The 27,636-nt window shown below is 40.1% G+C and overlaps 1 protein-coding gene across 2 annotated transcripts in view; it reads right to left on the bottom strand.

Moving 5' to 3' along the window:
- Positions 1–25,711, bottom strand: part of Mgam (maltase-glucoamylase) — a 143,966-nt gene extending 118,255 nt beyond the window's left edge. For both annotated transcript variants that reach the window (XM_038318489.1, XM_038318490.1), the window contains exons 1-12: positions 25,581–25,711; positions 23,707–23,842; positions 11,532–11,649; positions 9,837–9,946; positions 9,170–9,321; positions 8,567–8,738; positions 7,381–7,480; positions 5,483–5,595; positions 4,713–4,838; positions 2,065–2,196; positions 1,739–1,855; positions 588–701 (exon numbers count right to left, since the gene is read on the bottom strand). In XM_038318489.1, the coding sequence (XP_038174417.1) occupies positions 588–701; positions 1,739–1,855; positions 2,065–2,196; positions 4,713–4,838; positions 5,483–5,595; positions 7,381–7,480; positions 8,567–8,738; positions 9,170–9,321; positions 9,837–9,946; positions 11,532–11,649; positions 23,707–23,842; positions 25,581–25,711 (1,521 nt within the window). The remainder of the gene's footprint in view (positions 1–587; positions 702–1,738; positions 1,856–2,064; positions 2,197–4,712; positions 4,839–5,482; positions 5,596–7,380; positions 7,481–8,566; positions 8,739–9,169; positions 9,322–9,836; positions 9,947–11,531; positions 11,650–23,706; positions 23,843–25,580) is intronic.
- Between the last annotated feature and the right edge of the window lie 1,925 nt (positions 25,712–27,636).

Here is a 27,636-nt window from a genome sequence, read left to right as displayed (position 1 = left end):
AAAATGTTCTGTTTTATTGCTGTCATATATTTTAACCTATAATTTTATTGCCTAAATATTACCTACACCATAGGTACCTATATAAATGGACATGAATAGATAGTGAAGGGAGACAATCAATCCATGTGTCAGGGCTGTTAAACTTGAAGGTTGGGAAGGGGAAATAGCAAAACAGTAATTGTAAACATCTTTTGTTGCTATCATTTTACAGAATTTTTGCTGTCATTCTTTTAGCTGGTTGTATTATTTGAATTTTCTACAGTTCTTTTATAAATGGAAAATTTTCTACTGCAAGTCTAAATTGTATTTAATGGCAGCTGAGTTACATTCATATTCATTTGATGTTTTATGAGACATTGCTCCTTAATACAGTCAGAAGGTATTTTATACCTGGGCATTTTGGTTCTGATGAATCTGTCATCATGTCTAAATAAAAGAGCCTCAAACTGACAATTGAACAATCTGTGTACAACAAATAAGGAATATGTGACACTTGTCTTTATTTCCTTTCTCTACTCTATAGTTCAAAAACATAGTCAGAGATACACACTGTGAATGTTTGTATAAGTAAAAGTGTTACCACTCACAATCCAAATTCCATCAAACTCCACTTCATTGTGGAAAAAATCAATTTCATTTGCCCACCACTCAGCACAGTTGGGATTGGTGTAATCAGGAAACACAGTTGTTCCAGGCCAGACCTGTGGGGGAGCAAAAAGGAATGGAATGTAAAATAAACAACTTTACGTAGAAATTCTGAATATGATTGTCGAGACAGAGGAAGAAGGCACAAGTCTTCTCAGTGAAGAGTAAATCACTTGGAATATGGAGACTCAATTACTCTCAATGGAAATGAAAAGCCACCTGAGAAAATTAATCTTAAAAATGTTGACTGACTATTTAAAAGAATTTCCAATCTTCAATTCTGGTTCACATTTCCATGTTGCTTCTTGTACTAAAATCTGAAAATGGAGATACATTTTTACAAATTTAAACTGATCCATTACAATCTGTAGATTCTAACATGACTTTAACATATATTTCTTTTTGGGGGGTTTTTTGAGACAAGGTTTCCCTGTAGTTTCTAGAGCCTGTCCTGGAACTAGATCTTGTAGACCAGGCTGGCCGCGAACTCAGAGATCCACCTGCCTCTGCCTCCCGAGTGCTGGGATTAAAGGTGTGCACCACCACCGCCCGGCTTTAACATATATTTCTAAGATTTTCTCTATTCTTTATCTGTTCAGTTCCCTCAGATACTATATACTGAAGGGTTACAGAGCATATTCAAAGTTAAACAGAAGATAATACCTTCATGATAAGCAAGACAAGACAATGAAAGATTTTAGGGGGGGAAAGTGGTTAAGCATATTATTATTCATTGACAAGAAACTAAGTCAAGAGTGCCATGACTCATTTCAATTGTGTTTCCTTAGTAGGCAATAACTAGTGCCACTTTCCAAGCAGTGCCAGTGGAGCAACGTGAGATGTAGGCTTGGAGGGTCATGAGGGGACAGAGTAAGGAAGTGGGTACTTAGAGAGTGAGCTGCCATTTAATGGGATGTGGCTTGTAAAAGCAAGCAAGAGCTGGGATAGATAATAGGCATTTGGGTATGAAAAGACAAAGAAAAGTTTATCCTCAGCTTGTCCAAGTCCTTTGGAGAAGTACTAGACAACATGTTTATCTACACACACTCACCCCCCAACCAAAGCCAGAGCCACAATTTCTCCATTAAATTACCTGTCCAATGATTGGGTTTATGCCGTCAGAGCTATTCACCCAGATTTTCATTGTGGAACCCCTGTCATACGGGCCATAGGGATTACTTGGAAGGGAGTTATTGGAAATTGCTGGATCCTAAGAAAATAGAAAATACAATGAAAAAAAGTTACTTGAAGCTAAAGACTGAACCTCAATCAAGTCTCCAATAAAATATGCACATTCAAATGTAACTACTGAAGGCATTAAAATATCTTAATTTCATTAGAGGCCAAGTAGGGAGAAGGGAACATAATAAAAAGGATGAGCAACCACCTGATTTCGGAATTAAAAAAGGAAGCACATACCAAAATGATAATAAGTTTCTGCCCATTATTGTGCAACTCATTAGCAAACTCCGGGAAGCCTTTATAATTCACTGGGTCATAAGTGAAGTCCTTCCTCTGGTCCATGTAATCAATATCGGCATGCTGCACATCCTGAAAGAACAGCAGCATCTACAATTCAGTACCTGTGAATTTCCTGGCTAAAGGGAATCACCAATTATCACCTAAAGGTCTTCAAGAGCAAAACCAACTCCTGTACTGGAAGCCAAATGCGATACTATCTGTTACCAAATACATCCTCTCCCAGAGCTATTTGGAAAACAAATGCCTTCCTTATCTGCCTGAGGCTCAACTGCAATCAGATTAACTGCACAACTGACAACAAACCACTGGGGCCGTCAAAGTACAACTCAGTTTATGCTAAAGACAAAGGGAAGAAGGGGATATTTCTTCTCCCTTCTTCCTATTTCACTATCCTAAGAACTGTTTTTGTTGCCTCTTCCAGAATTTATCCATGCTTATTCTTTCCTGGTGTATGAAAATATGAAAATGAGGCCCTGGAACAAAGCTTATACTGTGCCTGTGCCCAGGAAACGATGATGAGGAGCTAACAGAATTATTCTAGAGACTTTTTTAAAATTTCCCTTTCTATGCCTTCTTGACACCTCATTTCCCATGACAGCCTCCAATATAATAGAAACAATCAAAATTAGATACTCAATGCAGAAACATTTGAATACAACAGGTCATTATGCTTTCTTCTTGAGCTTGAAGGGCTGGATGCCCATATGCAACTCTGAATTATTTTCAGTCCCATTTCTCAGTATTTCCTTTCACATCTTATTCCATGGTGCACCAGTAAACCCTATTCCTCCATTGCCCAGATTACTCAGGAAGGAAATGTCCTGATGTATGTAATAAGAATCATATAGAGTAGAAAGCCACAGTGGTGCTAGTGATCTGAACTGGCAACCCTGTTCCTGATGGAGGAGGGTCATCTGTCTATGTGTTACTTTCATTGGTTAATAAAGAAACTGCCTTGGCCCTTTAATAGGACAGAAAATTAGGTAGGCAGAGTAGACAGAACAGAATTGTGGGAGAAAGAAAGCAGAGTCAGGCAGGCGCTTCAGGCAGTCGCCATGACTCTCCTCTCAGAGACAGACGCAGGCTAAGATCCTTCCCTGTAAACCACCACCTCGTGGCGCTTCACAGATTATTAGAAATGGGTTAATCAAGATGTGAGAGTTAGCCAGTAAGAGGCTAGAGCTAATGGACCAAGCAGTGTTTAAAAGAATACAGTTTCCATGTAATTATTTTGGGTAAAGCTAGCTGGGTGGTGGGAAGTGGCCCGCTGCTCTCATTACTACACCTTCCTTCGGTTATCTACTACGAAATGTGGTTTATATCTTAACTAGGCTTAAAAATGGGATTCTGCAGCAAGTAAAAAGACACCTAACCAGTCAACGTGGGCATTCTCGTTGTCCCAATGCCTATCTTAGTTTTCTTTACCTCAGTTCTGCCTCTGCTATTTCTGTTTCCCTTTCACCCTAAGAACCAAATTCCCTGAGGGCTGGAAAACAAGAGAGACCAACCCAAATGTCTTACATAACTCTCATTTACTGCCTTCCCCTAGTCTTCCTGTGAGTTTTAAATCTCAGCTCTTTCACGTTATGGGTTTTCATTTTCTTCCCCAGTACCACAATCTACTTCAGTTCTATTTTAAATACAAAATGATCAGAGTGTGCCAGAAGACAAATTCTGCTCACTGACTAGAGAAGAGCAACCAAAATACCACTGCAGAGCAAATGCACCTCGACCTTGACATCTGATTTTGTAAATCTACTTACCTATGAATTCTGTCACCAAGAAGCCAAATGGTTATGATGAAACTACTTCCCTAATTTAGCTAGTTTCTTGCCTGTCTGGGCCAGTTTAGATTACTTGAGCTTGAACCAGTTTTGTGCATGTCTGTGCATGCGTACCTGCATGCATCTCTCTCTCTCTCTCTCTCTCTCTCTCTCTCTCTCTCTCTCTCTCTCTCTCTCTCTCTCTCTCTCTCTCTCTCTCTCCCCGTGTGTGTGTGTGTGTGTGTGTGTGTGTGTGTGTTTTGCCCTAACTCTTCGGGATCTAAGGGTTGGGAGCTGGAAAGCCTGCATTATGTGTTACCTGACTCAAAACCTGAGAATCAAGTTTTTACCAAGACCTCGAAGAAGAACTCTTATAGTAGTGTTATAGTCAATCTCTGTCATGATATTTCTGAGTCCAAACAATCCAACCCAAGACTAAATATAAGGTAATAAACCTACATGGAGAAGCATTAGCTAAAATCTGAGCTAAAGAGAGAACTAACTTAACTCAAAATTAAATTGTGTAAAAATGTAGACACGACAAGCCTAAGAAAATAGAGGCAGTAGAATGATACACAGTCAGAAGCCAGGGTGCTGCCTCATCTGTACTGCCAGTCTCCAAGGACTGCTTCCTAGTGAGAACTATAGTTCTTGGAAAACAAGGGATGGATCTGACAAACTCTCTAGTATTCTAAGTGCATAAAAAATCATTCTATTACCAAAAAGGGAACGGACTCAAAGAGGGAAAGTATGGGGAAGGTAAAGGCTGTTCCTGCTCCTCCGTGGATTTCTTTTTGGAGAATTGTGTTCAAGCTTACTTACAAAAGGGAGCTCTGCTGCACGGTTTCGATCCACAACTGTTTTCATCTTTTCTAGGGATTCATAATCATACCGGCTGAGGTGGAACCCAAGTGCCCAGTATGGAGGCAGAGCTGGCCGCCCGATGAGCTGAAAGAAACATGTGAAATGAAAGTCAGTAATGTTGTATGTGTACACATGGTTTACACAGGGCATCTTTCTGAATTGCTCTCTACCTTAGTTCTAAGGCAAGGTCTCCTATGAACTTGGAGTTCATGAATTAGTGACTGTATAAGTGACCAAGAAGCATCCCCCAAGAATTCTCCTGTCTCTGTCTCCCCATTGTGAGATTACAGATATGCACCACTGCGTCTAGCCTTTTACAGAACTGCTGGGCTTCTGAATGCAAGTGTTCATACTCATGCCGCAAACCAGCTTTTACCAATTAGCCCTTCTCATAGCACAGAACTTTTTAAAATAAAGGCTTTTTGATGCATTGGTTTGGGGTATAAAATAGATTCAATTTTTCAGTGAATTGATTCATTAACATTATAATGTTAGTTAACTTTTATACCTCCCTTTTAAGAGTAAGGGCACACTTCAGCATCTTTGTATCTTCTTACATTTTTAGAATATAAAAACTTCATAAAGAAATTTTCCTTGCATATATGAGGTCTGTCCTATGTCTTAAATGTATCATCTCAGGTGTGTCTAGCTCACACGTGTGTGTTAAATTTACATCTCTTAAATGTTTGGTACGTAGAATTCAGTCAAAGCCATGATTTCATATTTACCTCTATATATTCTTGGACAACTTGCTCAGGTGTGTCCCCCAAGAACACATAGAAGTCCAGAATTCCCCCAATGGTGCGGTATGTGATTGCTGGAGTAGGCTGAAGGGTAATCTCTTAAAAGGTTAAAATAAACAAAAACAAAAATTAGGATTTGTTCAATTGAAACAACTACAAAGATTATGGTCATAGACACTAACTACCTGAACTTTAGTAAAGTGATTTTTAACATCCCACATGTTGTAAACAAATTCTGACATACATGAGCGCCAAAATATGAATTCTGCAATAAACTTCAATGGCAGGAAACTAGAATATCCTGACTCTTGTGCCATAACCCAGGCTCTGTCCAAAGAATAACAAGGCTCACAAATGAATCCGGAATTAGTTAATGCAGCACAAAGCTTACTTGAGGCAGATGTCCTTGTTACTGAAACCCCTAGTTATCCAAGATCAGAGCCCCTCAAAATAACTCAGCTGTCACATATCCATTCCACAGAAGCAACAATGAACATCAGTAGATACTGTCACAAGAATATCACATACCCCCATCTGTTCTCAGGTCCCATGTATCTTTCCTGATACTTAATTCTCCTGCGCATGCCCATTTCACCTTGCCTGCCACTGGTGAGATTCTGCGCATGCCCATTTCACTTTGCCTACCACTGATAAGATGGTATAGAAGCTTCAAGTTGCAACCTTTTAGGTACTCCATCCTGAAAACACCTGCCTGTATATTCTTTGCATATGCAAATAAACTGTCTTTTGCTTGCTGGCATCTTTCTGGCTGTTTAGTTTTCAGGCATACAAGAATTAGATCTAAGAGGGCAGAAGAAAAAAAAAATCCCTCCGAACCCGTTGTTCTTATTCTATACCTCATTGTTACTGTAAATACACAGCCCAGGTAGACAGTCTGAGGTAGTAGCCTCAGTGAAGAAGAGTCACGGTAAAGCAGGTCAGAGACTATATTGTAAGTGTCAAGTCCCACGAAGCTCCCATCACCCTCCTCAGCAGTTGCCTCCTAGCCTTGGTCTGTGTCTAGGGACAGAGGGTCTCGGAGTCTTCTGAATGCGCTCAGGTCGCATAAGACTAAATCTCACAGAGAACCTAGGACCTTGTCGCTTTCCCATGAAATCTGACTCTTCTCATGCTTGCGATTTCTTTTAAAACCACCTGAAACTGGGCAGTATATTCTTTTTGTCTGTCCTTGGGCTGTTTGTGTTCTAGAATGATCTTGGATCACCTAGATGGCTTCTCAAATCAAAATGAAAATTGTGGTGAGGGGTTAGATCTTTCTTTCTTACTTACTCTTTAAATTATTGCAAACTGATAAGGTCTATAAAAGAACATGACATTAGTTATGAGAAGAAGACTTATGCAATCTTTGGATGTTAAATTAATGCTTAGTCTATACTCATCTTGTATAAAAGACTGTGTGGACCCCATCTTTGAATAACAAGGATCTAATCCAATGATAATCAATTTGGAAGGTAAGGCTTAATATCCTATGCCCACCAGCAACCCTGGATTTTGATCCCTCTCCTCTTCCCCTGTGCTGACTATACTAGAACTGCTGGTTGAGATCATTTAATGTAGGACTAAGGAGCAGTTATGCTCTGTGGGTAGAACCTGTCTCACAGTAGACTACAGGAAGAGTTATCCTAACTCTGTAATAACAAACAATACAAAGGAGGTCACCAGCTTCAAGAGTTGAAAAGTCAGGGGAGAATCCTTTGCACACAGATCCCATGGGTAGCCAGATAGGGATGTCACAGCTAGAGAATGCAGCCAGCCATGCTTTAAACATTGTGAAAAGGATTCATTCCTTTAACCTTAGTGCTGTAAAGGGACCCTGATACATTCTGTGCTTGTTTGTTTAGGAATCATTGTTGGTCCTTTACCCATGGCATTGCTGTTCATCAGAAACACCCCAAAGGAAAGTCCGCTATTGTCTTCAAGACACAGGAAGAATGTCTGCACACCATACAAGTTATTTCCAGCCTATAGGAATTAGAAGACAATTAAAGAACAAACATTTACAATTAAAAAATTAAACATCATGACCAATGAAGATGCCAATGAATTTTTTATGAGTTCAGATCTCTATTTAGAAGATGACGACGACAAGTGAGTTCGTGCTTTCTCAAACAATGCACCAACTCTGACCATTCATCTGTGTATAAGGAGATCTTGACTTTTTGTCAAAATCTGGGAGGCTATGAATGCTGAAACTATTGTTCATAGAATCTCTCTTCTCAAAGAGGCCTGTTTGATCCTAACTTACTTTCATCTGCAAGCGCAAGTTGCTCTATCGAGTTTTGATATAAATCAGCATCCATACAGATGTCTAAGGGGTTGAAAGTCCACACCACCCCATGGTTAAAGCTCCAGATTGGAGCCTGGCGATGGTGGCGTATGCCTTTAATCCCAGCACTCGGGAGGCAGAGGCAGACGGATCTCTGTGAGTTCGAGGCCAGCCTGGTCTACAAGAGCTAGTTCCAGGACAGGCTCTAAAAAAGCTACAGAGAAACCAACCCTGTCTCGAAAAACCAAAAAAAAAAAAAAAAAAAAAAAAGAAAAGAAAAGAAAAAAAAAAGCTCCAGAAGATTGGGTCATGATCACCAGCTGCCTCCCATAAGCTGCTCTCTCAAAACATTTTCCACCTATCTGATGGGTATTCGGGTAGCGTGTTTTTAAATGAGACAGAATAGAGATAAGATGCTGCCTCCACTGCTTGAAAAACAGTTTACCACAGGCTTTTGATTTCAGTGGGAAATTTATTGAGCATTTCCTATGTTCCATTTGTTCTTCGAGATACTTTACACGTGTTGGCCATGTAGTCCTCACTACCGCCTATGAGTGTATGAACTCCGCTTTAAGTTTCAAGCTCCACTGACTGCACTAACATTAACTGAACTAACCTGGCATTAGCCTCATTTTGTAGGTGAGAAACCAAGACCCAGAGGGGTAAAAACTTAGCAGAAGATCTCAAAAGCCAAACCAAGCAATGTCACTCTAAACTGCAATGTCATGTGAACCTCAAGACGAAGGTTCTGATATTAACAGGAGAGTGACCAGAAAGCTTACCGCAGTGGGGAAAGTGTCCCTGGCAAACAAGGCCCAGGTCTTCCAATTCATGTCATGCTGGTACTGCTGGTGTACATGTTCACCCAGACCATATACGTTAGCACTTGGCAGGCGGGTGGAGAGCTGCAGGAACTGGTCAGAAAACATGAGGGGCCCAATACTTGAGTCAAACCTAGACACGGGAAAGCACAGAAAGGAGTGAGAAGGAGAGAAGGGCACAAGGCTTAGACAAGGGCTCTTCCCAGCTCCCTGACTCCATAGTCCCTCCACACATCTTCCATAGGCACCAAGAGACAAAACATCACTAGGCCAGGTAGCATTGTGGTACGTACCTTCCGTCTATTCCTTACACACCTTACCACAAGATCAGAGCACTGACTTTAAAACTGTCATAGACATTTAATAAGTCTTGAGTGGTGCTCATGTAATTAGACAGGTGGGAGAAAGGGAAAAGAAAAATATTCAGAGAGAAGGAAGTAAAAAGAAGGAAGACTTCACAGCACTCTCACACACGTTTGGATCACAGTAAGGTCAGCAGCTTACACACTTCCCCTTATCATTACCGACCTACTCCCACCCCCAGGGTAATTTTCCAAAACTCACAGCACGCGGTTATTGCTTTTCCTGGTGACTTTGATGCTGAATGGCTGTTTCGAGACCTCCACTTGGTAGTTCAAGGAAGAAGCAGCAGTTCCGGTGAAGGGCCGCACATGTTCATGGGGCACTTCATACCTGCCCTTGGTTGAGTCAGTCAGCTGCGCAGAGAGACGAATAGAAACAAAGTCCAAATGAGTTCTTATCTATCATTCAGAACTGTCAGCGGCCTTTTCAAAACCAGTGCTTCCTATGTAGATGGTCCTGGAAATTAGACACTGATCAATCTGGCATTACGTCTAAAGGAATGTGCTTGTTATATTGCCCCTTTATATGTCTGTCTGTTGGGCGTATGTTAGTCTTTAAGTAGAGATACACTGTGATTCTGAAGACCATCTCTAGAAAATTCAAAGCTGTGGTAGCATTTTGATGCCTTCTACAATTCTCACAGTATCTAAAACAATTGAGTGGAAACTGGAAATTCATTGGCAAACTCTATATGTATTGAGGAAGTCACCACAAGGCAAGAAGGTATCAAAGGCCTTGACAAACAAAGGCCACATGACTACACCAGGGAGTGACACTTCCTTTAGCAAAATGTTCTTTGTTGCAGGAACTGCAGCTGTGAGTTATAAGAGTCCCTTTAAAGGATTTTAAAAAAGAAACAAATTACAACCTTAAAGTGGAAGCGGTTCTGTGTCTGGTACTCCGCTGTGAGCAGGATGTTTTCAATGTTGTTTCCAAACAGCGATGCAGAAGGCAAGTTTTTCAACTGGGCTGTGAATCCTAACATGTAGAAGAGAAAGGGTTTTCAGAGATGGTTCTGTACATTTGCAAATAGTGGCCACATAAAATTAAACTTCAGGTCAAAGGGGCAAATAAAAACCTTTATCCTCCAAAGAAGGAAAGATATAGATACATATCCCCTCGTACACACATCTCATCTTGGACTGGATCCTGAAGGTAATACTGTTAGTACTGTATCCAAAACTACACAACCCTCTTCTATAAGATCTGAGTGAAAACACAACCCCAAAGGGCTAACTCTTACGCTACGTGATCATGACTCATCCCGTGCGGATCAAACGCCTTTATGCTCTCGGTGGCTACTCTTTCTCAGTTATGTACTCAGAACATTACAGACCATCTTGTACACTGACGTCATCTCCTCGGTTAAACAGCACTCGGACAGAGAGATGAGGCCTTGAAGAGTCCCACCCGTTCTCTATACTAGGAGCCTTCCCACAGTGGCACCCACTGTCATCCTCACCCCAGAATGCTCATCATGATGCTTTTTTGTTTGAGGGTAGGAAGAATATTAACCCACGAAGGTTGACGTTAACTAGGTGACTTCCGAAGCATGCTTATAAAATTGCAACTGTTTCCATTTCATAAAAATTACACCAGAATAGGGTTGAAAGGAATCTTGGAGATTATTATTTTCTTACCCCACACCTTAAAAATAATGAACTTGGTAACCAAAATCATCATAATAATTATTTAATTTGTTTAAATGTAATTTGCTTCTGAGTTTCACAGATGATTAATTTTACCATTAAACTTTCAGACAACTTGCATTGTATCTACCTCCAACTAACGGAAGGCAGCATCTCAGAACTTGAAGCTAAAAACCTACCTGTTGATACAGAAACGGTATTTTATCCATTAACATCTGTTATCCTAACGGATAAAGCTGTTAGGAGATGATAGCAAAGCACCTGACTTCAGATTTCTGGAACAAATTGCTCAGCTGGTGACAAAGTCATGAAGTGCATTGAAGACTGATCTCTGCATGTGCACTGTGCTTGTGTAGTGTGGGATTTTTATTGGATTCCTAACAGTGGGAGTGAGAGTGTCCCTAACTCCTTTGCCTGCTCTTGGAACCCTTTCCCTCCTGCTGGGTTGCCTTGTCCCGCCTTGGTATAAGAATTCACGTCTACCCTTATTGTAACTTAGTATGCTAAGTTTGGATGATTTCACTGGAAGGTCTGCTCTCTTCTGAAGGAAAACGGAGGATCCGTGATCTAGGGGAGAAGGGAGTGAAAAGAGACTGGGAGGAAAGGAGAGAGGGGATTGTATGAGAGAAGAATAAAGAAAAATAAAATAAAAAATTTTGTATACAAAAAGAAAGAAAATGCATACATATTTATATTAAGAAAATGAAGCCAGAAACAGAACACTGTCTGTGTATTCCTGAAGCAGAGGGTGATTACTGCTTGATGACAAAATAGGATCTAAGCACTGATAAGAGCTATGCCCATTTCTGTCACATATATAGCGTGACAACAAGACAGTCGGTACTCTGTGCTACTGCAGGCGTCCTCTAGGATGGAGCCTAGCCTCCAGGTCTGAGGCTCCACCTTCAGCCTACCTGTACTTGAGAGCACAGGGTCACTCTCCACTTGGTAGCCATGATCCTTGGAATAGTAGCAACGTACACGATCAGCTCCCTGAGGATCCCAGCAGCAGCCACGCTGGTCACATGTGTCCTGAAACAGAGGTAAGACTATTAACTCCATTTAGTCCATTACATTTGAGGAAATACATATTAGTTCATTTGAGATTGTGATATCGGCAATTCGCTTGTAAAAATGAGACTCGACACCAAGAGGCAGAACTTCTCCTGTTCCCTTTGTCAGCACTCCACTTAAGAAGTGGTGTAGGAAACATAATGTATGTCTCACACACAAAAGCTGATACATATCCTTTAAAGTACTAAGCCATAATATACGTATATTACCAGTATTCAAAAATTATAAATGGATCCTCATGCATATTATCTTTGAATTAGAAAAATGACAGAAACATACTCTCTTCAGATACTTCCAACTCAAACTAATCTTGATTTGACTTTATTTGTTGTTTATTTATTGTGTGTACAGTGTGGGGTGTCAGCATTTGTTTGGGATCTCTGTGTGTAAACTAAAGATACTCGGGACAGCAAATGCAGAAGAAGAATGCAAGGTATAAAGTCAGGACAGATCATGTCTAAGGGTATTTCCAGGTCTACCTCCTTAGAACTTTCAGAAGGACGAGGTGGAAAGACCATACTACTTTTTAAAGGCTTGAGGAAGAATTCTATTAAGTCTATACATTACACAACTGTATATATGTTACACACATGTGACTATATGTGTGTATGTGTGTGTATATGTATGTATGTATATGAAATCTCAACTCCCCCGAAGGCAGAAAGTAATCTTTTCTTGAAAAACCAAATAGAGGATAATTTTGCCTTAAGGAAGATGCCTGCCTATATCACAATTGGTGTCTGAGTCTAATTTTAGAGAAGCGTTCAGAATAAACATTAAACAGTGCAGAGAAATCTTTCCTTGTGTGTGTGGGCTTAGGGCTAGTGTCTCCCAGCTAATAGGAAACAGTGGGATGGCACTCGCTAGATTAGACCACAGGCAGAAGGTAGCCTTGATCTCACTCACTGTCTTTCACTTTCTCTACTGGAAAAGCAAGCTGTTATATCACAGAAGGGGCCACATAGTGAAGAACTCAAGGCAGGGTTCTCAGTCCAACTCCGCAGAGCAGAGTCATGAAAATAACCCACATGGGTAAGCTAAGAGCATCAATGTGCTCTCAGAAGACTCCATCAGGGTGGGTTCCGAGAATCACAAAGGTGCAGTTACCCAGTCAAACCAATATCAACCAGACTTTCAGTAGAGAAAGCAAAAGAAAACAGACTTGTTCCTGTAAGCCATTATCTTTGGGGGTAATTTTTTGCATAGCAATAGATGAGTCATTGATATATATATATATATATATATATATATATATATATATATATATCCTGTCATTCCGCCTTACAGATAAGGAACTCAAAGTCCATAGCATGAACAGCTACAGATATGAAACCCTGCCTCGTAACAGCTGAGAAATCAAAACCACAAACTATACATTCCTTTTTTTTTTCTGTGTTCTGAGTACCGCGAGACATGGGATAATGAAAATATGTCAATGTCTGGTAGGTGGCAAGTGAAAAAAATGGTGAGATGTATGAACAAAGGCATTTAGATGAATACTAATTTTTATAATGATGGCCAATACAAATAAGTATCTGTTATTCAAAATGCTTAGAACAAGAACAAGAAATGGTTTGAATTTCAGATTTCTTTTCAGACTTATGGATTTCATATATTTATATGATAAAATTTTTTGAGAATAGAACCCTCTAAACACAGAGTTCACCTGTTTTTATATGTAATACATAAGCTGAAGGTGAAATACTTTTTGGATCTCCTCCCCCACCCCACTTTTTACGGTACTGGCGTTAAACCTAGGACTTCCTGCATACTAGGCAAGCACTCTACCACCCAACTACAACTCCAGGGTTTGTAAAATCGGCTTAAATAATTTTTCCCACGAAACAATGTTTCATTGCAGGAAGTTTTCCATGCAGCATCATGTGAGTACTCAAAACCTTTTAGATTTCGGAGCACCCAGGTCTTGGATTTCTAAAGAAGCATGTAAAATCTGTTGTGGAAAATGAAAATAAAATGGTGTCCATGAGGTTAATCTTCCTGTGGGGCCATTTTACTGCAATCTAAACTTTAATCAGTGGTTGTGATGTTGTTCAAAACTCACTCAGATGATGCCTCGGGTTGCAGTGAAAAAAGGAAAAGGTGCTGGGAAGGACTTTAAGTGGGGTGGCTTTTATGTGTAACCAGAGTTTAATAATTCTTTTCACCGAACTGTAAAGAACAAAGATCAGAAAGGCAAACGTAGCGAGAGCATAATCGGCCTCTGTTGGTCAACTCAGAAATACCGGCTACTGCAGTGGAGCTGTGCAGTAGTAAGAAGTGGGAGGAGAGACAAGGCAAGGCTCACAGGGAAGGCATGGGACACCTAGGAACAACTGCAGGGGAACATTATCATGCCAGAACAGAGACATGGAAGGACAAAGCAGACATGAAAAGAAAGCAGACTTCAGACACAAAACACCAAGTTCAAGGTGAGGATTAAAGTTTAACAGACACTGCCCAAACAGTACAGATGTGTAACTACTAATACTGCAGGGAGGGGAAACCAGGTTAGGGAGAAACCTTCGGTCCCAGTAGGGAAAGAAGGAGCCAGAGAGTGAGACACAAGCAGGAAGAAGAAATCCTTAGGAAAAGCAGTCCTGCCAGCCATCATGTGGCTTGACTACCTAGAGACATCGTGATGGGGGATGGTGCTATGGCCCACAGCCCTCATCTTAGTCCCTAGCACCACGTTCCAGGCACCATCACCTATGCTTATAATCCCAGCACTAGGGTGATGAACTAGAAAAATCAGAAATCCAAGGTCGTCCTCAGCTACAAAGAATTCAAAGCCACGCCGTGTTGGATGCACCAGACACTGCCTCAAAAATACACGGTGTAAACAAAGACACAAGACTTGCAAACGTGTTGAACATTTTCTCTTCTATGTGGAATTAATGGGGGAAAGGACATGAAAAGAAAGGAAACTCTTTAAGATGTGAAGTGGGGAGGACACAAGAGTAAAAGGACTAAGACTATATACCAAGAAAATGCCACTGTGAAGCCCTGGGCTTTGTGCAATTAATGTGCTAAACAGGAAAAGAACTGTAATTATAGTTAGAGAAACAAATCAGTAGAAAATTCCCTATAGCAGACACAGCTAAAATTTAAGCTCACAAAGTCCCCAAAGACAAGCAAGTAAGAAGAATGGTGTGTAAAAAACAGTATTCATATCAGACAAGGCTCCCCAAACTCAGTTCTGGGGGTACAGTCTCCCTGCTGATACGAAGCCTGCAGAACAAATCACAGGCCAGATACGACACATACACAAGAAAGAAGAATCACAATATGTGGGGAAAAATACTTCAAATCCCTGAATGAAATTGAGAGACGGCACATAAGGGATCGTTTTTAAGGCACTCTCCTGAGTAACTAGGAGAAAATGTAGGAAAAATGTAAAGCCATTTTACTTTTTAACACAATAGACATATATTCACTCCCATGTATCCACAAGTTTTCACATCAAAGAATTTGACCAAACTTGGATCAAAGTATTTTAAACAAGGGCATCTGTATTGAACACAGTCTTTTTTTTCTTATCATTATCCCCTAAGCCACAGAAGATAACAGTTCAGTTCTTTACCTACACTTAAATTAGAATAGACATCTCAAATTATCTAAAAATGACTAGAAGTGTTAGTAGTAAACATGGACACATGGAGGTGCTCTATAAATGGCATGCTAATTTATACAAGGCTTTCAGCATCTGCAGGCTGTTCATCCACGGGGTCCTGGGTAAGTGTTTTTAGGCTTTATCACCAACACACAGATGACTGAATGCACAGATGCAGAGAAACCAAATCCTAAAACCCCCTCTTACTTGTCTTGACATTTAAGAGTGATAGAATTCAGAACCTGGAAACAACCTAGATTGCTCTGATAGAAGCCAGAACCTGGAAACAACCTAGATGTCCCTCAGCCTAAGAATGGATAACGAAATGTGGTACATTTACACAATAAAGTACTACTCAGCGGTAAAAAGTAATGACATCTTGAAATTTGCAGGCAAATGGAAGGATCTCAAAAAAAAAAAAAAAACCATATTGAGTAAGGTAACCCAGATCCAGAAAGGCAAACATAATATTTACTCATTCATAAGTGGTTTTTAGCAAAGAAAAAAAAACAGGCTACAATCCACAACCCCAGAGAACTTAGACAACAAAGAGGACCCTAAGAGAGACATACATGGATCTAACGTACATGAGAAGTAGAAAAAGACAAGATCTCCTGAGTAAATTGGGGGTCATGGGAGAGGGTAGAAGGGAAGAGGAGAGGAAGAGAGGGGAGTGGAGAAAATGTATAGCACAATAAAATGAATAAAAAGTTAATAAAAAGAGAAAAGGGTGACAGAAGAGGAGAAATAAAGAAGTATTTAATATAACAAGTTAACTGAAAAGAAAAAGTAAAACTAGGACATAATGCTGTCAGTATTGAAAGAAGGAGGTGGAGCTCGCTCTTCCCGCTGAGTCTATCTGGCCTGTGACTCTACAATGCTGCTCCTGAGCCTGGCTAGTAAGAAGGTAGGAGGGTCGTCCCCCATCTCTTGTAGCCCTGAGTTGTCATAAAAGAAATTCAATTTCCCTACCCAATGAAGAGACCTCTAAGAGTCTCTGAGACCTCATGAAGGGGGAAACGTACTCAAATAGAAACATCCTCACATCTGTTTTGGCCAAGGTGCCAGACGCACAGGTGAACTCATCTTGAATCTCTTCACCAGCACAGATCAGTCACCAGGATGAGCCAGTAAGTTACCAAAGCCAGCAGCACTCAGGATAGAAGACATCAAATCAAACCCTGCATGGGTCTCTACTCCATAAAATCATAAATGGCAATATGATCACTGTAATTTTGTACCACTAAATAAGTCTTACTGTGTAAACATAAGGAATCTGAATCCCTCAAGCCCACAAAATAATCCAGGCACAGCCACATGCATGGATGACTCTCCAGTGTTCCAGAGACAGACAACAGGATTGTGGACTGTGTTGGTTACCAACCTGGTTTGAGGTTCCATGAGAGAACCTGTCTCCAGGGAATAAAGTGAGGTTGGTAGAACAGAGCCTGACGTCCTCTCTTGACATCTATACATATGCACCACACACAAGATTACCTAAACAGAGAGGCCGTGGTCTAAGAAAGCAGGGTTCAGGGCAATGTTAGTGACTCTTTTATGTTAAAAAGCAACCACCCCAGAGTTTGAGGGCTGCCAATGTAATGATGTTAAGAGGTGGAACCTCTGAACAGCAGTGATCAAAAATTGATGTCTCTATCTCATGAATGGGATTCAATGCTTTTTCTCTTCTCTCCCTGTGAGGAGGCAGCAAGGGAACCTGCATCAGTATGACTGTGAACTTTCCAGCCTCCAGAACTATGAGAAGTAAATTTCTGTTTATCATAATTTACTCAGTCTTGAGTATTCTATTAAAGCAATTTTTTATTTATTAAAACAATGATATTCAGTCAAACCCAGAATCTGTGTTAGTCAGAGGGCTCACGGTCATCCACACTTCACTGAATAGCTATGTCACTGAGCTAAGGGAATAGTAGACCAAGGTAACCTCAGGTCAGTGCTCTACGGTTATGGGCTTCACTTTGAAGACAGTAAATATTTCTAGAGCTAGGACAATCTGATGTTGTGAGCAAAACCATGGAATGAGTGAATCTTCATAAAGAGCAGAAGTGTCCCATTTTCTAGCCAAAGCGGGAATTTTAGAAGTTAAAGTACTCAAAAATAAAGGAATTCAAATTAATCTGTACTCTCTAAAACAATCACTGGTCATTTGTATGCCCAGCAACTTTGCAAAATAATAAATAAAAATGAACAAACAAAATCAATCTTGGGCCAGCAAGATGGCTCAACAGGTAAAAGCACTTTCTGTCAAGTCTGACAACCTAAATTCAATCCCTAGGCCCCACATGTTAGGAGGAGAGAACCAATTCTTAAAAGCTTCCCTCTGACCTCCACATGTACAAAGAAGCACATGAACACACAAACACATACACACATAAAATAAGTAAATAAACATTCAATGAAATAAATAAAATCAATCTTGAATGATGGAACTATGTTGACTATAGACTATTTTACAATATGTGCATCTTGAGTAAGGTTTTAAAAGTTAACATGGCCACTTTATTCCATGCTATGTAAGATCTGATAGCAGATATTTTAAGATTGATTGATTGATTGATTGGATTGATTATGTATACAGCGTTATGCCTACATGTATGCCTGCAGGTCAGAAGAAGGTTCATGGTCTCATTATAGATGGTCCTGAGGCACCATGTGGTTGATGGGAATTGAACTCAGGATCTCTGAAAGACCAACTAGTGCTCTTAACCTCTGAGCCATCTTTGCAGTGCCTGGTAACCAAATTTTAAAGAAATACACCTTTTCTGCCATTCCATGATTCAGACTTTCAAGTCTCCAAATCAGACTATGTGGTATTTTCAGAGAACATGACCTTTGAAATCATAATTTTACAGTTTTTAAGCAATGGGGGGAAGAGGGGGTAGGGTATAAATTTGGTAGGGAGATATGGGGAGATTCAAAAAGAGTTGGAGAGGGGAATAAATATGAAAACTATACATGTATGAAATTTTCAAAGATAAGAGAATACAGCTCAAAAACTGTTCATAATCCCAGAGGTTAATGATGTTTAATGATCACTGCTTAGTGACTATGTTTATCTGAACATACTGTCTCACTAACTGATAAGAATTTGAAATAGCAGGCAAAGAAACGTGACATCTTTTTCCACGTTCCAGTTTCTTATCAGTGTATTTACGTGATCAAGTTTTATGACTTATCAACAAAGACAGTATGTTTCTCTGATAGAATAATGAACCTCCACCTAAAAATTACTCTGGGTTTGCACAACATCAGCGCATAGCCATTAGTTGGTTCTTGGAAGAGCCGTGAGCTACAAAGTCCCAGAAAGAGATTTGAGGCTGGGTCATGTTCAGATATGGGATCTGAGGGCATTAGAGAAGTGGCATTCTTGTCTGGGTTCTTAGTCTGCTGCTGCTTTGAGGAACTCCGGCTGGACAGTATTAGTGTATATTCTATAAAACATAAGAACATTTCTGAATAGTAAAAGTTAGCCTTTCTAATATCATAAGATTATCACTACTGTTTATGGAGAATTCATGTCAATTGCTTTCAGATTAATCATCTATCACAGTGATTTAGAGTATGCAGCTTATGTTAAGCATGCAAATTCATTCTCCCATGTGATCACAAAAACTCTAACCCTAAAGAATTAAAATGTTTAAATTTATTATTCAATATCCTTTTCCTAAGCTAAATATCTGGACTTGAGCTAAATATTTCTGTTCCCTGCCATAAATAAAATCTGACACTGGGGATAAAAGGCTCACGAGAGGGGGAGAGAGATGTCCTGTTTTATAAATGATGGCCTTGAAATCTATGTCAGGATCTGTTTCTTAAGCCTGCACATGGATTACAAAGGTATAAGAAGGTTAAACGGTCTGCAATAACAGGACAAATTATTTGAACTTGACCTGATACACAGACTGAACTGATAAAAGTAGCAGTGTAGGGTATGTGCATGTGTGAGCAGAGGAGAGAAGAAATTAATTCAGAGGAGATGCGAGGGGGTCCCTGGAGAAATGGAAGTCTAGCCATGGTGCTGGGAACGGAAACACGGTGTTAAAGGAAAGCAGCCATGGAATGACTCATCGTGACGTTCTGCTAATCTCATAGACCAGGGTCATGCTCAGCCATCATCAGAAAAGCTTCCTCCTTCAGTAGATGGGAATAAGCTTAGAGACCCAGCTGGACAAGGTTCAGGAAATGAGAGAGCTTGGAACACTCTGTCCTCAGGGGATGTGTCTATCAGTTCCCTTCCCTCAGGGCTCAGGGAACCCTGGGGAAGAGAAAGCAGAAAGAGTGTAAGAGCCGGAGGGAATGCACAACACCACGAAAACAGGCCTTCGAAACACAGCAGGACCAATGCATGTGTGAACTCACAGAGACTGTGGCAGCATGCACAGGGCTTGCACAGACCTGGGCCTGATCGGGTCCTCGCTGCAGAGAGGGGAAGTGGAAACATGCCCCCATCTCTAACCCAGAAACTCTTTTCAATTGATAACCACTAACAAATGAGAATTCATTTTCTCCAATGGAGTCACACTGGGTATGTAAACTACTCTTGAGGGCACACCCCATTTCCAGCAGAAGATGCCAACATAAGAACTCTGCAGCGTTTTAGAGGTCCTTTGTTTCAAAATGCTTTCGGCGGGGGGGAGGGGGGGACTTTTTCCCCTTACATAAATACTATGATTCTAGTTTTGTGTGATTCTAGCTTTTAAGGGATTTCTATATATGTGAATGTGTGTCTCTGTATCTACATGTGTTCTTAAGCTTTTTTTTTTTTTTTTTTTTTTTTTTTTTTTTTTTTTTTTTTTTTTTTTTTTTTTTTTTGCTCTTTCTTTTTCCTGAGTGTGTTTGTTTGTTTGTTTTACCTTATTCTGGTTTGTTTGTTCTTATTTTGTCTACTTTTATTTTATTGCTTTTTATATGCTTAATAAGCGAGAGAAAGAAATGTTGTGGATTTGGCTTGGTGGGACAGTGTGGAGATTCTGGGAGGAGTTGAGGGAAGAGAAACTATAATTAGAATATATTGTATTTTAAAACATTATTTTTAATAATAAATATATCCTAACCAAAGAAAGGAGTTAAAGGAAAAGAATACATTATGAGATTCTCAAAAAATAAATGACTCATTAAAAAAGAGCCTAAGAGTCTAGCCAGGCATGGTGGCACACACCTTTAATCCCAGCACTTGGGAGGCAGAAGTAGGCGGTTCTCTGTGAGTTCGAGACCAGCCTGGTCTACAAGAGCTAGTTTCAGGACAGGCTCCAAAGCTACAGAGAAAGCCTGTCTTGAAAAACCTTTTAAAAAAGATTCGAAGAGTCTAGCCTCTTCAAAATAAAATTTTAAATAGGTATATTATATATTTTATATATAGTATATACATTTATACACATGTAATAAAAATCAATAAGAAATAAAAAAGAAACAGTTTTTTTAAATTCTCCTAAAAGGACTCAGAGTTATCTCCAGTCCCCATCACAGATATCTACTACCCCACCACCATTAAGAGCAAGAAACAAGGCCTGGAGTGGTAGCACACGCCTTTAATCGCAGCACTTGGTAGGCGAAGGCAGGTGGATCTCTGTCTGGTCTACACAGACAGGCTGACCTACACAGAGAAACCCTGTCTCCAAAAAGAAACCCCAAATAATAAATAATAATAAATAACAATAATTATAAGATTAAATAAATAAATAGCAAGAAACAAGAGCTGGGTAGGTGGCTGAGTAGATAAAGCACCAGCGCTTTTGCAGAGGACCCAGCTGTTCAGTCCCCTGCACCCACGTGGCAGGCTAACAACCATCTTGAACTCTACTCCCAGGGACTCCACCGCTGACTTCTGACTTCCCAGGGCATCATCAGGCATGTACATAATGCACACACATACTGCAACAAAACACTATACACATAAAATAAGTCTTAGAAGCACACTTTTAAAAAGAGCAAGGAACAGTTGTATCTACAACCAGAAATCATCTTCAGAGACATTTATAATGTTAATATTCTTGTCCTAAGACAGAGGAGATGAGAGGGATAAAATTAAACTACAATGGCCTCGGCAAGGGAGCCTTCCTCCCAGTCTGTCTTCTGAGTTCATCTCTGCTTCCTATCCACTTCCATACAACCCTTTAAGACATCTATCGTCCATACGTTCAGACCCTCAGCAATAACATAGACCACTAGATCAATAGACGGCGCACAGGTCACATAGCAAATGTACCACCTAAGCTTAGAAACATTTTCTGTATAGCAAAATAGCTTAGGTCACCACCTAAGCTTAGAAACATTTTCTGTGAGAAAACAGATCAGTGAATGTGGCAGTATTTCCCTCCAGCTGGGCCAAGGAGACACAAGACAACAGATGAACGTAAAGATCACAAGGTTATTCAGATGGCTGCATCATGTTGGAAAATCTAACGGTCCCTTTCTGAACAGCACCTTGACTGGAGAGAATTAAAATAAAGCATTAAAACAGCAGGATGAAACATTATTGTGGCACGGACGATGTTTGAAATTCAACGAAATCCTGCAGCATGATGAAATATAGTAAGGGTAACATAGTGAAAAAAAAAATGATCTGCTCCTGGGAGCTGCCTGGTAACACATTTCCTAGAATAATGTGACACTAACAAATTATTTGATTTGAGTCAACTTTCTACAAACCCAGTGCAAAAACAAACCAAAAAAAAAAAAATACGTTGCTTTGGCAAAACACATCTAGACCACAGCTGTCCATCCCACAACAAAGCGCATACGGACAGACAGGACTCAGTCATCAAGCTCCGACTTTCGCTGACGTCTTGGCAGTCTTCCCCAGACAACTCTTGCTTACTCTGGGCTATGCAGAATGGTTCAGTTCAACAACCTAGGCCCCCAGCCCCACCAGTGCAACTTTGATCACTGCTTCTACCTTGAATTCATCTTCAGTTCCACGGGGACAAAAGAGTAGTTTAGGTGCCTGCTGCGTGTCCCGTTCTTTCTTTCTGTCCATTAAATCCTTTCTTACTTCTCTTTAGTTTCGGGCCCATACCTAAGGTGCTTTTCTTCATTCTCCCTTCTGTGTTCTCCTTTCTCGGAGTCTCTCATCCTCTTCTTCCTATTCCATCACTATGACCTACCTTTCCTCGGCCCCGACGCCTGTTGCTAGCTATAACACATAACACGCTTCCCTTCTAACTTCTGAGTCCTGCTATGCCCTCCAAGATCTCCCCTTCTCTTTTCCTCATATCTATTCTCTTACAACATTGTTCTCCTTGCCTTCCACCAAGAGACCCCAGCCATACTCCTGTTTCCAAAGTCTATGCAACAATAAAGCACTCCTGGAAAGGTAGAATAGATGGCTATCAAAAGTCGGGCCATAAAACATCACACATGTAGGTATTTGGATGCACGTGATTTCTGGTTGACATTTTATTTCTCAGGTACCTTTATGGTTTTAGTAATTTATTTTTGCTTATTTTATGAGATAAGGGAAAGGACTGTTGTGATGCCTCTCCCTCCAGAGACACACCCACCACTATTACATCCCATCCTCTCATTAAAAGCAGCCCACTGGGGCCCAGGCGAGGGGGCAGTGACTTTCCAGAACATCGCAGATCGCTGCAGCACTGTGAGAACAGAGTGACTGTCACACGTGTCCAAGAAACACATGCCGCCAGCATCCACTGTGCAACTGATACCAATCTGTCCACTTGGGTGGACTTCGCTCAGGAGGCTGCACTCTGCTTTCATTTAGATATAGTTTTGATTCTCGGAATGTAAATGACAGATCTCGTGCAATAATGGCTTTATTGTCATAATACTCTCCCAAATTTGCATAAGCTGGGGACCTAGAAATGCCATACTAAAGTGCCACGTCCCTGCAAGCCCTTTACTCTGGCATTAATTACATTCTTCCTTCTAAAGCTTAACTCTCGAAACTTTGTCCTTATGTCAAGTCATGCTTTGTGCACGTGCATAATTTTTTTTTGTGGACTCCAGATAACCTTTTGAAATGACATAATGCCGGCAAGAAGAGAGGTGGTGAAAGTTGAGGACGGCCACGTGAAAAAGGACAAACACACTTTCACTAAGTCTAAAACCTTACATGGAACACACACCAAGATCATGGTCCTTTCTTTCTCTGATATCACTTGCTGAACCTGGCAACCCGAGGCTTTATTCTAGTTCTTCTTCCTTTGATGCTACATGACCATACAAACATGGACGCCGTTTAAGTTATGTGAGCTACTAATGCTGCCACACACACAACTTTCTGTGAAATAGAGGGAAAAAAAGAGGACAAGAGGAAGAAGAGAGGGGAGAAAGAGGGAGGCCAACAAAGAGAAGGAATATGAAGACGAGAAGAAGCTGCACCTTGTTAGGAATGATTAACTGAAAACAAGATGCACAGCACACACCTTGTCAGGGGTCTTGTCAGGGATGCAGCTTATCCGTTCCTCTTCACTTAGCACTGGGCAGTTGGGAGGGCTGAGAGTGGTTCTTGTGGTGGGAGGGCTGACAGTGGTTCTTGTGGTGGGAGGGCTGACAGTGGTTCTTGTGGTTGTAGGCTCTGGAGTGCTAGTTGTGTCAGGATCTAGGAGAGTAATATCACAAAAGTAGACACAAAAATAACTGGAATTATGACCACTGGCATTCAGGAGGACCAGGATTCTCTGCACTTCCAACGCTGTGAATTCTTCTCCTGACTGCTCTCTAGTTCCATGTGTTTAAAGTTCTACATTTTTACTTCATTACACCTTGGTTTGTTCTTGCTAACTGTGTTTACCTCTGTGTATACCAACATCATCTCCTTCTTTGGTGGAGGTTCCCTGAATTATGAAACATACAAGACAAAGTACTCCATCATTAGAAGCCTGCAAAACTGGACACCAACTTGACTTTAGGCGATGTCAGTAAATCATACCCTGTCAGTCAAATCAGGTCCAAACCTGTCTCTATAAATGAAGTATTGCTAGAGCACAAATACACTCATTTATTGGTAACTACTTTATGTTGCCATGGCAACGGTACACATGATCATAGGAACCATATGAGCCAGTCAATCTAAAGACTGACTGAAGGTCAAAGGACGGCCTGAATGACTCAGTCTTATCTTTCCACCATGTGACTTTTAGAGATTGACCTCAGATAATCAGGCTTGGTGAAAGTGCCTTTTCCTACTAAACCATCCTCTCACTAGCTCTGACAATCACTTAATCACTGACCCTTTTAGAAGAGTCTGCGGACCTCTGCGGGAGCTATACACAGAAAACACAGTACAAGTGCTGTCTTAAGCACAGAAATTTCAATTCTGTTTTCTTGGGCAACAGTCCCTTAGAACACTTCCAGATGGTGGCATTCTTTTGTAAGTATAAATGCCAAGTGACAAAAGACAAGTCTAGAAACTAACCCAGGGCTACAAAACTTTGATTTCTAATATAGAAATTACTAAAACAGAAAGAGCATTGTTATTGCACACTGAAATAGGGAAGAAGTTTTATTCACAGCACTATCTTATTAAACAATGACATTATAACAAGAAAATGTTGCTTCTAGGTGTTTTTCTTTGCACTGGAGTTTCCAGTTCGAAAACGATGCATTAAACAAATTGTGTTTGGTCCCACTTCTGCATGAGGCTTAAGCTCCTCTTCAGAATCATGAAACTATAATGCTTAATGATCTTTGAGATTCTAATCTTATTTTCTGTAAAAAGCAGAAATTGATGTAACTGGGGGTTGAATAGAATGAACCCCTCAAAAAATGGTTTGACAGTAGCCACAGGCTGGTTCTTCATTGCCTGGTTCCCACAAGAAGTGATTCCTGTGTGACGCAGATAGGGAAGCCGGGACCATTCAGCACACCCTAGCCCATGTTTTGAGATATATCATCTCAAAAAACTTTCAATAAAAAGAACGTGAGTAGGTTTTTAAGAATCAATTTGGGGCTTTAAATAGTTGAATTGATATATAGTAAATATGTACACGTATTTCCTTTTACACAGCACATTGTTTACTATCATTATTAACAGAACTATAATTATTTTATAACATTCAGAAAATACATTTCTAAGCCAACTGTGGAGCGAGATCCAGTGTACTAATTAAATGTGGAAATGAAAGTTCCAGAATTTAAACCTACTATCTATTGGCCTGCTGTGGTTTATAGATATTCAGTAAGATACCTACAATCCGCAGACATTCACATCCGCATTTATACATACATGAAGCATTATAAAGGCTTGACTTCGCTACCATAGGCGGTGAGTTTGCTCTGATTTGGGAGAGAGAGTCACTTGTTACCATTTGATTGAGTAGAATTGGCTAAGAGCACTATTAGAACCACAGCAACGATGAACAACACAAGCAGCAGGACAATGAGTACGAGCTCCAACTTGCTGAACTTTTTAAACCTTCGTATCGCCATCTGAAAAGAGAGAGAAGAGTTTTAGATTTAAAATGGGCTTAATTATAACTAGAAATTTTTAATCCCAAAACTCAAATGTACGTAAAACTTTCCACCACCTAAATTTTCAAACAAAACAAAACCCAGTTCCTGAACAATTTCCTTTTAGCATTATTCCTATTTAGTTGCTGCCCTGATCCCATACTGCTATGAGGCAAATCTCAAACTTCATCTATCTTCACCTGAAAATATTACGTTTTATCTTCAAAACACAAGAAACTTTACAAAGCAACAAGAAAAAATGCTAATTATGGGACCCATATATTTTTACAATGATTCCTTACTGTAAATAAGGAATACCTAACCAAGGTTGAAATTCACCTTTTATAAATCCTTCAAATGACTTTTATAATTTTTTAAATAAATTTTCATAAATGTTGGGTCTCACAAAGATGAAATGAGATGAGATGTATAAGTCGTCATTAATTTATATCTGAGTCACTCTAACCAAAGTGTCTGTTCTGTTGACAGGACCACACAGTTTGGATGTCATTAAGTGTATTCTCCTCATGCTAGCTAATTGAGGGGATCCAAAATTTCCCCAGATTTAGTGTTTTATGGTTTTAGCAACAAAAAAAAACCATAGATGGCAAGGCATCTTTATCAGGAAACATAAAATCTTATTTTCTTTCTTATGGTCCGAGTAGCCACTGGCTACTTAATACTTAATAGATTATCCCATTAAGAATGATAAAATAGGGCACTGCAATTCTTTAATCTGTTAATTGCTAGAAGAAATATTTTTAGAGACAGAACTATAACTTTATCTATGACTTGCGTCAGAAGCAGGCACTTCCCAAAGGGATAATGGGTCCAACGTTTAACTCCTTTATTTTCTACTTGTCAAAACCTTGCTTTCCTGACATCTTTCAAAGAGACTGAATATGCTTCTAATCATTTTCATAAATTGGTAGATTTAACACATGTAACTCTTAATAATCCATTGGTAACATTAATTCTCATGTCTTCCCATGAAGGGACCTCTTCAAGTTGGTACACTCTTAAGAATCTTTTATAGTCGTCTTCCTTCCTGGCACAATATGGCATTCTTGGTTCCTCTTACCCCTTCCCTACTCTGATCTGTAATTACATATCAACCAGGAGCCTCTGTCCCTTCTAACAGGAGCAATATTTTAGGAAGAATAGTGCAGATGAGAGCTAATAAAATTCAAACTTGAGAATTTAGAATTATAGGACTTCATGCAACACTTGGGTAGCGGTCACTTTCTAAGTAGGTCATCTGATGGGTCCCTGAGGATTTATGAGTGTAATTTATTCCAGATTTATTTTATTTTCTATGTATAAATGCTTTGCTTGCACATATGTATGTGCCCCGTGTGTGTGTGTATGTGTGTGTGTGTGTGTGTGTGTGTATGTGTGTGTGTGTGTGTGTGTGTGTGTGTGTGTGTGTGATAGATACCTGAAAAAGTCAAAAGGTTGCAGATCCCCTGGAACTGTAGTTATAGATAATTAATTGGTTGTAAGCCACCATATGGGCGCCTGGAATCTAACCCAGGTCCCTTGCAAGAACAACAATTGCTCTTAACTGCTGAGCTATGTCTCTGGCCCCAGGAATTGTTATTTTAAAAGTACAGAAATTATACATTTACTTCCGGGTATGACTTGACTATGTACATCCATCTGAAATCCTATGATGTGACCTAACCTGCGATGGTAAGGAAAGATGGCGTCTTTGAGGGAGGGGTTGTGGTGAGGGGTTTGGGTGACAGACAGAACTGCTGCACACTGTGAAGTTCTGTTCGTAGCAGCGTGCTCTGATGTGACCTCCTTATCTCATTTTTTATTTTATTGAAATAACTTCTTTCATTTGTTTTACATGTCGACCACTTTCCCTTATCTCCTCCCATCCCCTCCCCTTTTCCATC

This window comes from Arvicola amphibius, chromosome 2, assembly GCF_903992535.2.
Source record: "Arvicola amphibius chromosome 2, mArvAmp1.2, whole genome shotgun sequence".
NCBI classification, from domain to species: Eukaryota; Metazoa; Chordata; class Mammalia; order Rodentia; family Cricetidae; genus Arvicola; species Arvicola amphibius.
Note: the sequence above shows the minus strand (reverse complement) of the source record. Positions and strands in the feature narration are given on the sequence as shown.